We start from the raw sequence: 18,422 nt of genomic DNA, 5'->3' as shown, positions 1-18,422 counted from the left end.
ATCATATGAGCGGCCTACACACAGTTTTGTGTGTCCTCCACAGTAATGGGGGTTCAGTGAAGTTTGCTGTCTGTCACGAGTGGAGAATGACGTGCGCTGTTGCTTCAGGTAGCAGTCACATACACACACGGGCACAGGTAAAGCAGCTGTTGGTGTTTAGTTTTCGGAGTGTGCAGCATGCAGAAGCTGCTGCTCCTCGGGTTACATAAGAAGCAGACACGGTGGCTCTGTGCACGCTGCTGTTCCAGCTGCCCTCGCCTATCTCTTTAAATGAGACTGAGCCTCTCCGCTCTGCGTGTGTGCATGTGTGTGTGGAGGAGAAATTACGAGACAGAAAGGGCCACTGTAGGACTCGGCGATCGAAAACACAATAGACAAGCTCTTGTGCTTGGATGCGAACGACTTTGCAGAGGAGCCGAATGTGGTTTTCTGTCTATGGCGCATCTTTAGCTCGGCGATTGGACGCAGGACCAGCTCGTAATAATTATTTATTTCGCCCATTCTGCGCCGCACCGGTGGAAGAACCGTGATCGAGGCAGCGACAGCGACGTGCTGATCATGGATTAATGCCCGAGTGATTTTTCATCTACAAGGTAAACTGCGGAAAGGGCCGGCCGAGGGAAATGTGTCCGTGATCGCAGGGTGTAGGTGTGTGTGGCGGGGATGGATGGATGGCGTTACTTTATGGCAGCAGCATCCACGCCGCAGCTCCTCCGCGCACAGCGAGAAAGAGGAGACTGCAGGAAGAGGGTGATGTGGGTGAATGGCGGTGGATGTTTTAGTTCTTTGTGTGCACGGTGAGGCCTTCAGGAGCCGGAGCTGATCAACCGCATCGAGCTGCGTATTGTTAACAAACACAATGACGTCAACGTCTGTCAATGACGCACGCTCTTTCGTTCTTGTTTGTTTAACAATGGAACAGGCTTTAGGAATCCATTTGGACTGCAATGTTTCCTTTGTGTTGCTGTTGTTCCCCGGTTCCACCCATGATGCTCTGTCAGCTCTTCTTCATTCTCTGTGGGCCGGCTACGCGTTTCTGCGCTTCATATTTTAAAGGCTCCTTAAGTAGGTCAAATTTAGAAAAAGCAGTATGTTAGGAAAGCCTGCTACCAAGAGCTCGCTTCGAATTTAAATGTGTGGGACATCTTTTAATAATGCAGTTCAGGATGGTTGTTAGGTCATTCTTGGTAAAGGGCCACATCCTTTCAAATCCACACCCATGCAAGTTTTTCACTTGTGTATGTTATCGAATAAAACCATCTCCGTGGTATCATGAGGGTTCACCAGAAAACTGGTTGTTTCAAGATGGCAAATAGTGATATATTACACGTAGTGATATACAGCCCGTTTCAGGCTGGCGCTCATTTCCTTTAATCTGACAACAACTAAACCATTGCAGGCTTCACTGGGAGGGATTCTGCTGTTCAGGCATGGGTCACTCCTGATGTGTCACATGACTTCATTCACACGTAGCAACACAAAACAGTAGTTTTGTTAAGTTACACTCATCATTGATAGAAATGTTTTGGCTATATTGGTCTTTGAGTTGTTCTTTTTCTACAGTGAATGCTCAACACACACTTTAGACAGCGCTTAAAATTAAATGGTAATTATTTGGTTTTCTTTTCCCATAAAGGAACACAGGGCCAAAGATATACAAAAATCAACATGTAATAAGAATTTAGTGATACTGTCAGCCTCAGTGAAGAAGATGCTGGTTCAGATCCAGCCCAGAAACCAATCTGTACATGCCAGGCATGAACTGGAAACATGTGTCACTTTCCACTGTCCATCAAGTTTTACATCACTGTGGAATGAGAGGCTACCATCTAAAACTGACACTTTATAAAGTTTATAGTTGATCATGTGAACAAAGAAACGTCATTTTTGAAGGGAAGCTTTATGGTGAGAATGTTTGAAGGAGTCGCGGTGAGTCGTTCAACCTGAAGAAAACTGTATGGCTGCTAGGCATGGGGCTGATACATGTTCTTGGAACTGATACATTGAAGCAGGCAGACAGAATTCTTCAGCATCAAAACTTCAGTTAAATAAGTGTATCAGCAAGGCAGAAACACCTGCTGTGGAGCAAGGCATACTAAAGTTGTGGAATAACCTTTCCAAAATGAAACTGGTTGTGTAGCTCACAAGGTTGAGCAAGCGAGCTATATCCCACAAAGGTACAGCAGAGACCTGAGTTTCGCTTTCCTGTCCACTCTCAACTATTCTGTCGTAATAAAGGTTAAAAAAAAACTAAACCCAACAGTACTTAAAAAAATCAAGTCTGTGCAGGGATTACAATCATTTAAATTGAACTAACATATCCAAAAACTCGGCTACTAAAAATGTATTTAAAGGCAAACTTACCAAAGGGACATTTCACCAGATCTAAGTTGTGCTTTAGAATAGAAGAATCCTCTAACTGTCCCACAGGGGGAAATTTGGTTGTAACAGCAGCAAAAAAACCACATAAACAAACAGAACAGGACACAGAACAGAAACACACACAATCTTTACATATTTACATCATGGACAATAGTTACCAAAACAGAGTATTGTACCGTTATTAAAATTAAAGAACAAATAAGTGGCAAACTCAGGTTGTAGTGTGCAGACAGAGCAGGATACTGAAAGATGTTTAGTTAAGAATATTTAGAATAATTAGAAAAGTGCAGATTGTGTACTTTATGCATAGTTTTGACCCTGCATGTATCATTTTTACCCTGTATTCATTTAAAAGCAAGCAGACAAAAACTCCCAAATGCTGATGGCAGGTTTATCATCATGTAGCTTGAGGAAAAGTCAACCCCTGCTTCTAGAATTGAATGTCAAATCATTCTCCTCACATAAACTCTCCTGAGTGGGTGCGCCCCACCAGAATATATATGTTATTACTATATTACCCAAACAGAGCTCTTAGAAGCTTGTACTTATAGTTTCTAGAGTTCACAAACGTGCAATGGGCAGCAAAGTTTTCAGCTGTCCTGCTCCAACACACCATCTCTTAGTTGATCTAAAAATGCTGCTATTGGCTCATGCTGCATCGGGAACTTCCCACCATGACTTCTCTTTATATCTCCCAGGCTTTTACATGCAACTGTTGAATGTGATTGATTACTGTCTGCCATCATTTTTTGGTGTTTTTTCCAGTTTGATCTCTATTTCTGGCGTCTCTTTTCCAAGTGCATGCAGCAAATGGCTGGCTCTTCTTGAGCCCCATTCTGCCTAAAAAACATCCGACCCTTTGGTGCTCCGCTGTTTCTGTGCTGCACGTCTTTTGCCTGCATTGGTCTTCTGACTGCCCATGTTGTCACAATTTTCAGATTGTAGTGCTTTTACCAGAGTTTTTGATAATAACATCCTGACTTTATAACAAAAGTATTGCATTAGTCTATATATATGAACATGAGAGGAATGCAAACATACATATTTACATGGTGATGAAAGGTCTTAAGCCATTCATAGACCATCTGCCTCTGAATATGATCATGTGTATTCTTTTATATTGTAGGCTTTTTGATCCAAAGCAGAATTAGCACATCTGTTTCCCTCTCTTCATATTAAAAGGTGAACAGCTATCTACTCTGACCAGTTGGCAGCTCAGAGGAAAGAGAGAGATAGAGAGATGAGGACACAATGTAGAGTGGAGAGAGAAGATGCCGAACTCATATTTTATAGCTGTTCACCAAAGCTCTCAATATGTGATCAAAAGAGATGTCAGTGCTAAGAAGGCCATCACAAGAAATACCAACCAAAACTGTGAGAGAAATTCATGCCAGGTCACCAATCTGATCCATTCTTAAGAAAAAGAAATGCACACAAAGAGCACAGAAGATAATTAAAGTGAGTGATCTCACACTTCTTTCCTTGGATCAGTGCTACTGTCTTTACAAAATCTAAGTCAGTAGCACTGATCCATATCACTATCAAAGTCTACAATCAAGACATGTCTACATGAATGAAAGGCTTACAACACGATGCAAACCACTGTCAGTACAGGAATGCCAGGATAGAAATGCCAAAAAAGCATCTAACACTTCCAGTGGACCTGTGTCACCAGTGTTTATTGATGTGAGTACTGATAGAGATAGCACGATGGATTCTGAGGTGTACATGGCTACAGTTCTGTGAAAACGTCTTTGCCCCCTTCCTGAATTTTTCTTTTTGCATGTTTGTCACATTCATGTTTCATGTCATCAAACAAATTTCAATATTAGACAGAGATAAGATGATTAAATAAAACATGCGACTTTGATCAGCCACACTGGAGGGTTTTCTAGCATGAACAGCCTGAGATGCTCATGTCTTTGACGAGACCACTCCATCACTTACAGCTAGCTCTCCAGGTCCCGAGACAGCAAAGCAGCCCCACACCATCACACTACCACTGTTGGCATGATGTTCTTTTTATGAAACACTGTGTGAATTTTATACCTGATGTAATAAGACTCAAACCTTCCAAAAAGTTCAGTTTCACAGAATATTTTCCCTAAAGTCTTTTTTTCTTTGGCAAATCTAAGATGAACCTTTGTAACCTTTTTTGGTCATCTTTGTCCTTTGGGCAAAAATATTATCCTCTGACCTTAACTAAGATAAGTGAGGCCTGCAGCTCTTTAGATGTTGATCGGGGCTTTTTTAGGACTTCTTGTGTGATTTGTCGATGCGGCCTTGGACTGATTTTGTTAGTCTGGCCACTTGTGGAAAGGTTCATCACTGTTCCAGGTTTTCTCCATGTGGTTTACTAAAGCCTTACAATGGTTTTATAACTCTTTCCAGACTTACAGATGTCAGTGACCTACTTTACTTTTCAGGCAGGTTCTATTTAAGTGATTTCTTAATTCAGCAGGTCTGACAGAAGGTCAGGCCTGGGTGTGGCATATGAACTCAGCTTTCCAAAAAATGTGGTTAATCTCAGATAATTCAGTTCATTGATGACTCTGTTGGCTCTACCCATACTGATGACTCTGTATATAAGAACCAATCCATGGTAAATGTATTGGTTCTTATATAGTGCTTTTCTACTCTATTTGAGCACTCTTTATACAACACGCGCCATTCCCTCATTTGCACAAGCACTTTTTTCTACACCTAAGTGCTTTCTATCTAACATTCACAGTCATTCATACTCCAGGGATGCAGTTTGCTCAGAGATCAAATTTGAGGTTCAGTATCTTACCCAAGGATATTTTGGCAAACTGAAGGAGAGAGACCACAAACAAGTGGCTGCAGTAAAGGTTTAGCAGAGCATCTCAAAGGATTCAGGTGTATAAATTAAAAAAAATATAAAGTGTAAGAATAAGAAATGAAAACAAAAATATTTAGAAGTTTTGATAGTTTCTCTTGATGCATGCTCAATCATGCAGGTAAGCAAAAAAAGTTGATTCAGTTCATCTGGACGTTTCCAGTGGGAGAAATGTTTCATCATCATCCAGGTGACGTCTTCAGTCTCAGCTGACTGCAGGTTTCAATCTTATAAACAGTACATTTGCACAGTGACTGAAACCAGCCCACTGAAGGAACAATGGGCTGGGAGGTCAGTTCCTTCATCATTAATATAACTCTCATGACCATTGATCAAAGCTCACTGAAAACGTCACGTCCAGATGAACAGAATCAACCTTTTCTCTAGTTGGTTTTGAGCCTCTGATAATCAGCAGTGTTTTTGAAAAATACGTCCTGAGAGAGGAATATATCATGTCAAGCATATCGGTCCAAGTACAGAACCTCATGGACTCAAGCAACTCATTTACATGAACAAACTGGAATTTATCAGTTCAATGAATTTCCTTTAATAACAGCAGTTTGTTTTAGTCATTAACGGTATTGAGTCCTGCATCAAGGTCTAACAGGACCTCACCGCAGCAGAGACACGTTCACAGTTAGAGGCCAGAAGACGATCGTTCGTCACCTGTACTCGTGTAGACTTCTGTAGCTGATTGACAGCAGCCGAAATGCATCTTTGATTAATTGGTAGATAGCTGGGACAAGTAAAGGCTTTAAAGGAATATTGTAATGACAACACCCTTAAAAGACTTCTACATAGTCGACTAATAAAGAGAAACTGATCATATTTAATATTGAAGTAAAACTTCAATAACAAAGTTTAACAGTGTTGTATGGACAGCTCTGACAGACATGTTGAAACATGGTTTGAACTTTTTGAATATATCATAAAGTAGTTTGTAAGTCAGGCATGCTCTCCAAGTCAGACCCGTCTGTCCTCTCCCCTTCACTCCCTGTTGGTTCCTTATAACAGAATTAGAGAACACTGACCTCTATGGATTGTTTTCACTACAGCACAGAAAATCAAAGTATGAAAAATGCAAAAGATTCACAACTAAAATGACATGTACAGAAATATAACAACCATTTTTGAATAATATCTTATATTTTATAACATCTTCAGCAGAGATATTCATGACATTAGGTAATATTTATTATTAATCCCTTTTAAAATAGATTAGCCCTGTGAGCGGGTTAGGGTCTCTGTCAGGAAGTGTTTGAACATATATACACCTGCCCGCTAACTTAGGTCGGCCAATCAGCAGCTCCTTAAGGTACCAGAAACTAAGTATAACTTTAGAGGTGACCGTGCATGTTAGGCAGGCCTCTTCTCTTCTTAAAACAGATTTATTTGCTGAAGCCTTTGGCAGTCTTTAAGGAGTCGACTCAATCTGTTTCAACATGTTTGATTTTACTTTTCTTTATCCTGTTTGTATATGTACAGCACTTTGTGAAGCCTGGTTTCATGTTAACGTGCTGTATAAATAAAGCTGATATGGTGTGGACCTGTGCCTTCATTTGAAAGCACACAGTCGGTTTGTTTTTATTAAAAAATGAAAAACTAACATTAAAAATGATTGTCCCCTGTGCCTCGCTCAGGACAATATTATCCATTTATTTATTTGTGATGTTGTGATTATTTCCACTGTGGTAATGCAGATGAATATAAAAAGGGCTTCTGGTCAGATTTGGGTGTTTCAGGCTGCTGACTCAGAAGGAATCATCAAACCCTGTTAGTGAAAAGTAAATGAGACTTCGTAAGCTCGGATGTGTTTGGACCTGACAGTTTGTAAGAAGATGGACGTCCAGTGCTCTGTTACTCTGCCATGAATATTAAACTGCTGCCATTCTGCCATTGAAATGATTATATATCCCTTATAGTGATACTCAAAGATAGGTATAAACAATATTTTGACTGACAGTGAAGTTTACAGTGGGTGTCAAAATGATTTATAACAGATATTTCCAACAAACAAACAGCTCTGTACCTCAAACAAGTAACATAAAGGAAAAAAGTCCAACATTGTGATGGACTTTTTACATTTGTGAACAAAATGTAAAAAGTTGTTGTATGGCAGTAATAAATATACTGAAGTTACCAAAATTACTGGGATATAACAGATATAACTAATGTTAATGCAGGGCCTTTGTTTGAAGAAGAATATTTAACAATATTATATTCACTTAGTTAATTTCAGCACTTCCTTTTTGCTGCTACAGGATATTTTAACTGAAAATAAGCAAGCAAGATGAACTTCTTTCTACAACAGCTTGGTGGAGCTGCAGAGGTAGTCAATTAAATTAATAACAGTAACATTTATTTGAAGTCATTTTACTTTTTGTAAAGTCTCATTAAAATTATTATCAGTCCCTCGGTGGATAAAAAATGTCTCATTTGTAAAACTGCTGTAAAGTTTTATATTTGTTGCTTATTATTATTATCCATCCATTTCCTTCTACTTCTTCCGGGCCTCCTCCCAGGGGGACATGCCCAGAGCGCCTCACCCAGGAGGCATCCTTGGAGAGTAGCGACTCTACTCTGAGCCCGTCTCGAATGAAGGAACTTCTCCTATCTCTAAGGGGGAGGCTGGCCACCCTTTTTTCTGCCACTTATATCTGGGATCTCGTTCTCTCAGTCACTACCCAGAGCTTGTGACCATTGGTGAGGGCAGAGCTTTGCTGCCATGCTCAGCTCTCTCTTTACCATAAAGGACATGCAGCATCCGCATCACTGCAGCCGTGGCCTCAATCCAGAGTGAGCTCGGCCACCACCCCATGTAGCCAACAGAACCACATCACTTGCAAAGAAATCCTGGCCACCAAAGTAAAGCCTTCCTCCACCTTCTAATTCCTATAAAAATTATGAATAGGATCAGTGACAAAGAGCAGCCATGGCAGAGTCCAGCTGCCACCATGAGTCTGACTGATTTCAACAACGTGGACCAAGCTTCTCAAATTGTTGTACAGGGAACGTACAGCTTGTAGCAATGGGCCACAGACCCCATACTCACGAAGCACTGTGGTCAAATGCCTTCTCCAAGTCCAATTCAATTCAATTCAATTCAATTTTATTTATATAGCGCCAAATCACAACAAAAGTCGCCTCAAGGCGCTTTATATTGTACAGTAGATAGCACAATAATAAATACAGAGAAAAACCCAACAATCATACGACCCCCTATGAGCAAGCACTTTGGCGACAGTGGGAAGGAAAAACTCCCTTTTAACAGGAAGAAACCTCCGGCAGAACCAGGCTCAGGGAGGGGCGGGGCCATCTGCTGTGACCGGGTCCAACAAACACATGCAGACTGGTTGGGCAAAATCCCACGCACCCTCAAATCTCCTTGAGAGGACAGACAGCTGGTCCAGTGTCCCACAACACGGACGTATCTGAGGTTCGACTTATGGACAAATTCTCCTTTCCAGTAGTCTGGCATAGTCCTTCCCAGAGAGGCTGAGGAGTGTGACCCCCCATGTACTCGGGGGTCTGGTCCATTCGAGTCTTGCCCCCCATCGCCACGCGATGTTGTAGAGGTGTGTCAACACAACAACCAGGGACTGAAATATTTAGATTTATTTTAATGTCTAACAACAAACAAACATAACAAAAACACACTAAGACAGTACACACTGTCATACAACCAAAGCCTTATTTGAATCTAAATCTTGCACTCCTTTCCTTCAGCTCTTTGAATTTCTTAGAGCCTTTCTAGTTAAAGTCACCGGGTGTCATTCACTGTGCATTCATACATGTTTGTGCCTAAAAAGCTCAAATATTTCACACAAGCGCACATGCATTTAGCCTCTCCTGTGGCACTGTGTTTCTCAGAGGAGTCCTTATAGTGTTCAGAGTTAAGCAGCACGTCTCAGCTCCTGCTGTGGTCATGTGGGTGTTACGGACAGTCTCAGATTACTGACCTGTAGCATCCTGGTCTTAGCTGATAGGAGTGGCATGCTAGCAGTTGTACTCTGACCTTTGACATCAACAAGACCTTTTCTCCCAGAGAGCCACTGCACTGGATATTTTCTCTTTTTCAGACCATCTCTGTGACGTCATGTATGTCTGTGTGGCAAAATCCTACCAGATCAGCAGTTTCTCAAACACCAGCCAACCACATTCACTCAAATCATCACCATTCTGGTCCTTAGCTTGAACTTCACCAGGTCAGCTCGACCTTGTCTAAGTGCACTGAGTTGTTGCTAGGTGACTGACTGATTATATATATGTGTTAGTAAGCAGATGAGCGGGCGTACCTCATGGAGTGTATGCTTGGCACAAAGATTTATTCTTTAGAGGAAAAACAGAGATAGCAGCAGGACCCTCTAAGAAATGCAGCAACAGCCGGTCTGTGTCGAGCGTTCGGCCTTTCCTCAAGTTTTTTACTCTTTAAAGCCTGAAACTGATATTTGTGCCTTATTCCCTTTCATTTTGTCATGTATTAATATTTTTATTTACAGTTTAGTTCGGCTTTCTGGTTTCCTTCTTGCCCAGTCTTTATGTGCTCTGTCTGGCTTGCTGATTGGATGCCTTTGTATCACCCCTGCTTTTAATACTACTCCACAATTTGGGTTAAAGACATTTATTTTATTCTGTGTTTTTGCATGAATGCCATCCATCACTTTCTTAACTGATGGGCCTGTATCAGTGGTCACAGGGTGGAGGGTCGGGTAGACCCCGGACAGATCAGTGTGTATAAGGCTAACAGGAGAACCCACACAGAAAGGCCCCGGCTAACTGATGGATAACAGGCTAACCACTGTTCAGGTCAATTTTATTTATATATCACAAAATCAAACAGTTGCTTAAAAGTGCTTTATATATTGCCTGAATTATTTCACACAAACTCTTTGCAGTTGTTTCAAATGTACAATATTTCATAAACTTTTATTTTTTTATTTTCTGTAGTCTTTCTTTAATCAGCTAGCACTGTGGGAAACAGACTCTGACACTCCACAGCTGCACCCACAGTTCATAATGCTGAGTAAGAATCACACGTGAGGGATCAGATTACTGATATTTCTTGCTAATGACAATATTGTATGTGTACATGTGTTTCCTCTACTCAGGAATGTTGGATTTCATTGAATGATTTCTATATATTAGTTCTTTTTCTTAAACTTGTAAACTCTGTAACAATGTGTTGTTTAAATAGTCTAGTCTGTTACAGTTACTGTCTTGGAGCAACTGTAACCCGCATCATTTCCTGTTCTGATTCAGATTTAGTGCTTAAAGAAAGAGAAGCCTGTAATATGGGACAAAAATCAAGATAATTTAATTCAGTTCAGTTTCATTTAAATAGCACAAAACTGCGACAACAGTCACCTTAAAAACATTTAATATTGTAAAGACTCCAATAATACAGAGAAGACCCCGATAATTAAAGAACCCTCTGTGAACCCTCGGGGCCACAAATCTCATTTTCAACACAGACCTGGCTATTTCATGTGAATCAGTTAAACTCTGTTTAGCACTGCTGCTACGTGGCACAGCAGACTGTGTGTAGCATCATTTTTGTGTTATCTGTGTCGTCTTTATGGTAAACTTTGCATCTGTGATATCAGAGGGACTGTTTCAGCTGTCTTTGCTCTGATGGCTTCTCCTGACGTTACTCTGAAGTGTTTGCTTTCTGAAACATTTCATTGTGCTCGCTGTAGCCACAGTTGCTGACAACACTGGTGTATTATGTAATGGATGAACCTTGTTTATGCTACTGCAGAGGCAGTGCCAGTCTGCTGAGGAGCTGACAAGACATGAAAGTGAGAAAATGCACAATGTGTTCTTACTGAAAAGTGCCTTTGTTGTGCATACATGCACATATAGCATATAGCATCACATCTAACTGTGTTAATAGAGTTGGACAGGGAGACAGTGCTGTGCGTCTGAAGCACCATAGTCACCATGTTATATAACTGAGTGGTTTGAGCTTCCATGCTACTGATACAGGGAGGGCACACAGAACAGGCCACGCTCATTTACACTGTGCTGTCTTTTACTTCGATATCATGTCAGGTTCTTTTAAACGTTAGTAAGAAGACCGAGTGTTCAAATAACGGGGTTAGGGCTACCTAATACATTCCAAACGATGCAACATGAGGGTTACTATCTCACACAAGACTACAGACTGGCAGCAGATGGGGATTGAAACGGCAACCTTCTGATTAGTAGATGACCAGCCTAACCTCCTGAGCTACAATTGACTTACCTCCTCAATAGCAGATGTTACAGTAATACCAGCCCTGGTAGGTTCTCTGATGGCAGACTGGTCCTGGCCAGCAAAGTGTGATTCACACTGAAACATGTTAACTCACTTGGATCCAGGTTATCCAGGCCCCACCCTGGAGCCCGGTCTTGGGGACAGCTACATGTGTCAATCCTCCTGTGGACCCTCCACCCACAGAAAGGCCATGAGCTTCTAGTGCAGTATGGACTGGGCAGCGATCAGAGGCCTTGGTGGTCTTGTGGGAGTATCTCTGGGTCTTCTTAAGCAGTGAGGGAAGGAGTGAGGAGCGCTGTGGATGCTGTAGCAGTCTGTCGTGGTGAACAGAGAGCAAAGCTGTGGATTTAGCATCTGATCTATGTTCAGCTCCTCAAATGTTGTGGGTACTGACTGAAAGAATGAGATGACAGATATAAGCCTCTGGTTTCTGAGCTCTCCCAGAGACAGAGACACACTGAAAGGAGCCAGTGAAGTAAAGGTGTCTAACTACAATGCCCTAGATGGACACGTCCAACAGACGGGAAGCCCAGGGTAGATGCTGAGATTATGTTATGATGTCCTGCCAGAGGAGCCAGAGGAGGTGGCTGGGGAGACGTAGGGGGCTGCTGCCTGGACCAACAGAAGGACTTTGTTATTCAGCTGCTGCTTAAATGCACAGCCTTTACTTTGAAGGTGAAGCATCTCTGTTTCCAGCAAACAGGACTTGTAAAGAATTACACATGACTCCTACTTCATACGAATGTGTGCCATTTTAAACACACAGCAAATTCAAAATATTGGACACGACAAGCTTCCGTTTATGAAAATCTACGACATCATGTGGGTAGAATGGGCTTTCAAATAAGATGTCAGAGTTTTCACAGTGTGTGCAGTTTGGTTAACTTTTATGGTAGCTACTATGAAACTAATGTTTAGGAGTATAGCTGTAGTTACTGGCTTAGATCAAGAGCACGATGCCAAAGGAAACACACCTGTCCCTCGCACGCCTCAGCACCCGTGCTCTTCCTGGAAGGCCCAGCTGGAAGCACAATAAATGAAACAATATATTTAGACAAACAGCACAGCATCAGATCTGCTCACAGTGGTCTAATGAAAGTAGCCATATTTTTGATAGGGATAGTGAAGACTGACAGGAAAGAAAGAGGGGAAGACCTGCAGGCCGCGGGCCGGCCGCTCTCAGCTGTGCAGCGTGTGGTCGTCTGCTCATTCCAGCGCCCATGAAAGCAGAGATATTAAAGAAAAGAAATGCCACATTATAAATCTGCAATATCAGTTTAAATCGTTTAAAATGACCTCAGCTGTGTTAGTCTTGTAAATCAGTATATTGTTTAAATCTAAATTCATAATCTTTTCCACAGAAATGTGTTAGAATAGTAATTTTTCATTCCTTTGTAAATTTGTCTCCAGTTTTGTCTTTCAGTGTTTAATGGCGCTCTTTGCATTTGCTTTCTTTCACCAGATTCCCAATGTTGAACATGTCCACACCGAGTGAACTGAAGTCCTCCTGTGTGACTCGTAACGGGATGGTGAAGCTGCCTCCCAGCCAGCCCAACGGCCTGGGCAGTGCAAGCATCACCAAGGGGACGCCTGCCGCCAAGAACCGCCTGTGTCAGTCCTCCTCTGTACCCTCCATCCTTCCTCCTCCACCATCTTCTCTATCCTACCACCATCACCACCTGGATGGTCCAGGTATGCCCCACGCTGCAGCTCCTCTCCTGCCCTCTGAGCCTGGGAAACCTCTGGTGGGTCTGAAACCATCTCTTTGCCAGCTTCCTCCTCTCACCCTGCCCAAACCTGTACTGCTGGAGCGCCAGCTCGTTCTGGATGAGAAGCTGCTCAACCGGCTGCTTTGGTACTTCACCACAGCGGAGAAATGTGTACTGGCGCAGGTGTGCAAGACGTGGCGCAAGGTGCTGTACCAGCCTAAGTTCTGGGAAGGAGTGACACCCATCTTGCATGCTAAAGAGCTGTACACCTTACTGCCCAATGGGGAGAAGGAGTTTGTCAGCCTCCAGGCCTTTGCTCTGCGTGGATTTCAGTCGTTCTGTTTAGTCGGTGTTTCAGACCTTGACATTTGTGAGTTCATTGACAACTACCCGCTGTCCAAGAAGGGTGTTCGGTCAGTCAGCCTCAAGAGGTCCACGATCACAGATGCTGGTTTGGAGGTAAGTCGCAGTGTGTTTGGAATAAAACGTTCAGTGTACGTTCAGTAGTCCAAGCCATACCTGCAAAAGTGGAGCCATTCCAGCTCTTCCTCGCAGTTTCTTCAGCAATGAAAACACCACCATTGATGTACCAATTTATTATCACTATTTGTGGATCGAGCCATTAAGAATGTAGATTTTACTCCTCCGTGTCTTAAATTGCGTTTGATCTTTATGAACTGCTTTTTTCTTCTCCTCTTTTCGTTCATGCTAAACCCTTATTTGAAGATGAATACAGTTTTTGTTTCCAGACACTTGGTTTCACCTGTTAGCACACACATTACTTTCATTCATTCATTATTCTCATTTCTCGTGTTACTAAGTTCAGACTGAAGCACAGTGTGAAATGAGCACAGAGAATCCACCTTTGGCTCACTTTCCCTGACACAAACCTCGTGTGTTTTTATCACAGTGAACAGTAGAACGTGTATTTTGCTGAGACAAACTGGTGACATGTAACCAGCAAAACAGAGATTTTAAATAACTGGCAGCTGTTGTACTTTTACCCAAACTGTGTCTGTCTTTAAATCAGTTTCAGCCCTGATATTTAAGGCATCACTGCTGATGACACTAATGCAGTAACAATATTATAAAAGTCTGTGAATTAGACTCTTTCTGCTGAAAATACAGCTGTTGCATGAAACATGGGATTGATGTGTCAGTAATGAGAGCAATGATGGATTTTGCATAAAAAATGTTTCAGTTGTGTTTGCGTACATGTGTTAGCTCAGACAGCTGATTTCTCACCTTGATCATTGAAGCTTGATTGATTGATGGTCTTTGTCCTGCTGACAGAGTGCCAGTTTGAGGTTTCCTGAACACAGAAAGTAGACAGCTGATCACTTCATGGTCAGCTTAGGTTTATGCTGGAGCCTGTACCAGCTAACACAGGGCTAACACAGGGCAACCATACACACTCACATTCACACCTTGACTCTATTGAAACTCTGAACTGAGGATCCCACAGTGATTGGATGATTACTAGATATTTAAAAACTGGCTTTTAGATAAGAATTTATGGTTCTCCTGATCACTCTTATTGATTAGCCAGTCCCCATAGTGGCAGTGTGCCAGTAATAGCAATCACAGCTTTCTAACACATGGTATATTGAGAATGAAAGATTGTGGGCTTGAGTTTTTTTCATCCATCTCATTAATCTGAGCACAGATGTAGATTGTATCATTGCAGGGTCTTTACCTTATAATAATAAGAGCCATAAGGCATCTGTTATTGCCATTTGGCGCTGGATAAATATATAAAATTGAAATTAACTGAACTGAAAGATTTGCACGACTGCTGGTGTCAATGAGCTCACCATTAAACCTGTGGGGCTGCCAAAGGTTTATTGCATGTCAGACACTACGTCTGATAGTGATGACCTCAGGACTTTCTCTCCTTGCTCTGTAGCCTCATACAGTGATTTCATTCATTCATTTCTTTTAGATAATTTGTTGTCAAATGTTTGCTGTCCAGCGCTGGCTCAGGAGACTTTACAGTGTCTGTGGGTATAATCACATTTCACATGTTATTTCTTGTGTTTCAGGTTATGTTGGAGCAAATGCAGGGCCTGATGCATCTCGAACTGTCAGGCTGCAATGATTTCACAGAGGCTGGCCTCTGGTCGAGCCTCAACGCTCGCCTCACTTCCCTCAGCGTCAGTGACTGCATCAATGTGGCGGATGATGCCATTGCTGCTATCTCACAGCTCCTGCCCAACTTGTCAGAGTTGACCCTGCAGGCTTACCATGTCACTGACACAGCCATGGCCTACTTTACAGCCAAGCAGGTAGGAAGATAAAATAATAATATAAAGTGCTTCTTAGTTTAGCTGTCCTCAAGCTTTTTCTATGTTGGACTTCTTAGAATCCAAACAACTTTTTTGGCTTCATCTTTCTTAATGGCAGTAATTCCTTACTAGTTACTGACATAATTAAAAAAGTAAAATTCCTCCACAGGGCTACACCACCCACACTCTGCGGCTTCACTCGTGCTGGGAGATCACCAACCATGGTGTGGTAAACATGGTCCATAGCCTGCCAAACCTGACTTCTCTCAGTCTCTCTGGCTGCTCCAAGATCACAGATGACGGTGTTGAGCTGGTCGCTGAGAACCTGCGCAAGCTCCGCAGCCTGGACTTGTCTTGGTGCCCTCGGATCACGGACATGGCTCTAGAGTACATTGCCTGCGACCTGCACAAGCTGGAAGAACTGGTGCTGGACAGGTGAGTGTTCTTTGCCGTCCTGCGCACGTAGACGGAGTCTGTAATCAGGTCATATTTATACAAAAGGAAGTTACGATAATTAATCCGCTTCAGTGGCAATAAAGATACAACTCATGCTCATGCAGGTATTAAGGTTAGGGATAAAATGTTTACTGTGCAAAGGTTACAGATGTGGAGGTGTGTGCTGTGTTTCTCATCCATCTAGCAGTGCTAATCTGCAGCCAGAATGAACTTATTTTGCTTAAGGTCACTTTAATACATGGAGGGCCTGCTGTCTGTGAGAGCTGGACAACCTGCTCTACAGCCTGAGATGCAGCTGGTGTTTTATTGGTGCAAGAACTTGTAGACTTGGCCAATTTATCTTTAACACAGTGATGATTTAGTATGCATCAAGTGATTTTCTAATATTTAAGTGTCTATTTCAGTCCTCACATTTGAAGGCAGCACCTGTGCGCCACATGTTAGTGTCCATGGCAAAGCACTGAGCTCCTCTGCTGTCAGTGTGAGGAGCATTTGTCGAGTGCAGTAATGTACTGGGACAGGAAAAAACATTTTCATTTAAGGCCTTTACACACTAGACGCATAAAATCTTTTAAAAATATTTTCAGACTCATCTATTTATAATAAAGCCACTCACACTGAATCTGCAGCATTCATTTTTCTATAACTATAAGCATATCTGAACAATCAGACCTCTGATTGGGCAACAAGTGCACTTGTAATTTAAAACACACATTGATACTATATGGTAATCCTATTTTACCTCAGACACGCAGGTAGATGCTGCTCCGGCTCAGTCGGCTCTCTGAAATGATTTCTCTGCCTCCTCAGATGTGGTCCCAACTCTCCCAACAAGAGCTCAAACTACCCCACTCACATCCTGAAATATGTACAAACGCAGTCGTGAAACAACTTCCACTCCTGGATCAAACCGTGAAATCCTCCCTGCTGCTGCCTTTCCTGGGAAATGGATGAACCGAGAATCTCACTTTCTTCCTTTTCTTATTCAGAAACACAGCTCATCATCGCCTAATGTCAATTTTGTTTTTTTCACAGTGTGTTTTTGAGGATGACGATTTGCAAAAACACAAGGCGTTCAGTGTGTGTGTATACAATGCACTGCAAGTTTGCCTCTGAAAAATCAGAACTTCTTCTCACTTTTCCCCAACATGCTCAGTGTGTAAACACCTTTACTCATTCATTATTCATGTAACAATGACAACATGTTGTTGCTGTTGTATCATAGCTTGCTGTAGTTAGATAAATAATATTAAATATAACACAATTTCAGTGAAAAACTAAACTTCAACACAGGAAGTACATTTGGATTGCATCAATTTTGTGATTCAGGATGGCAGGGGGCTAGAGCCCATCCCAGCTGTATAACCTGGATAGGTCACTAGTGTGAGCTTGATTATGTCATTGGGGTACTAATGTGTTTGTGCTGTGGGGCTTGACACTTCATGTAAGCTCACTTGTTATTTTCTAATTTAAATTCAATTCAATCTTATTTGTATAGAATCAAATCACACCAACGTTCTCCTCACTATTGTTAGGTAAGACCCTACAATAATACAAAAGACACCAACAGTCAGACAACCCTCTATGAGCAAGCACTTTGGCGACAGTGGGAAGAAAAAACTCCCTTTTACCAGGAAGAAACCTCCAACAGAACCAGGCTCAGGGAGGGGCGGGGCCAGTTGGGTGTGACTGGAGGAAGATGAGATAAATAACACACTGTGGAAGAGAGCCAGAGATGAACTATAATGTATAATTAAATGCAGAGAGGTGTACAAACAGACAGTGAGTGAAAAGATAGCAAGAGAAGGAGAAATGCTCAGTGAATCACAAGAAGCCAATCTAAGGGAAGATTCAGGCTCTAACTATATGCTTTGTCAAGAAGACAGGGTGTCTGTTTCCAGAATGCAAGCTGGTTAGATACCATATTTCTAAGATTTTCAGGGCCGAGTACAATAACCTCAGTTTGATCTGAATTAAGAAGCAGAAAGTTAGCGGCCATCCAGGTCTTTATGTCTTTAAGACATTCCTGCAGTTTAACTAATTGGTGTGTGTTACCTGGCTTCATGGACAGATAGAGCTGGGTGTCATCTGCATAGCAGTGTAAATGTATGCTCTGTCTTCTAATGATGCTGCCTAAGGGAAGCATGTATAATGTAAATAGAATTGGTCCTAGCACTGAACCCTGTGGAACACCATAATTAACCTCAGTGTGTGAAGAGGACTCTCCATTTACATGCACAAACTGGAGTCTATTAGATAGATATGATACAAACCACTGAGTGGCACGACCATGGTTCAGCATTCTTTAACATTCTCCTTTTACTTCGGTTGCTGTTTACACACAGTTGGGTGCAGCTTTCCCGCCACTAGCCACACACACTGACAACAACAAACACAACACAGACCCTAGTTCCCATTTTGAAGCCGGCGGGGTCATGATTGCGGATGCCGTGCAGGTGCATCCACCTTCCCTGCAA

At 42.2% G+C, this 18,422-nt stretch overlaps 1 protein-coding gene across 1 annotated transcript in view; it reads left to right on the top strand.

The window, feature by feature from the left end:
• Positions 1–231: 231 nt before the first annotated feature.
• Positions 232–18,422, top strand: part of fbxl16 (F-box and leucine-rich repeat protein 16) — a 30,128-nt gene continuing 11,937 nt past the window's right edge. Inside the window, exons 1-4 of the mRNA XM_063471084.1 lie at positions 232–593; positions 12,958–13,663; positions 15,247–15,489; positions 15,659–15,924. Coding sequence (XP_063327154.1) covers positions 12,965–13,663; positions 15,247–15,489; positions 15,659–15,924 — 1,208 coding nt within the window. The 5' untranslated portion in view covers positions 232–593; positions 12,958–12,964. The remainder of the gene's footprint in view (positions 594–12,957; positions 13,664–15,246; positions 15,490–15,658; positions 15,925–18,422) is intronic.

Source organism: Pelmatolapia mariae, linkage group LG4, assembly GCF_036321145.2.
Source record: "Pelmatolapia mariae isolate MD_Pm_ZW linkage group LG4, Pm_UMD_F_2, whole genome shotgun sequence".
Lineage (NCBI taxonomy): Eukaryota > Metazoa > Chordata > Actinopteri > Cichliformes > Cichlidae > Pelmatolapia > Pelmatolapia mariae.
Note: the sequence above shows the minus strand (reverse complement) of the source record. Positions and strands in the feature narration are given on the sequence as shown.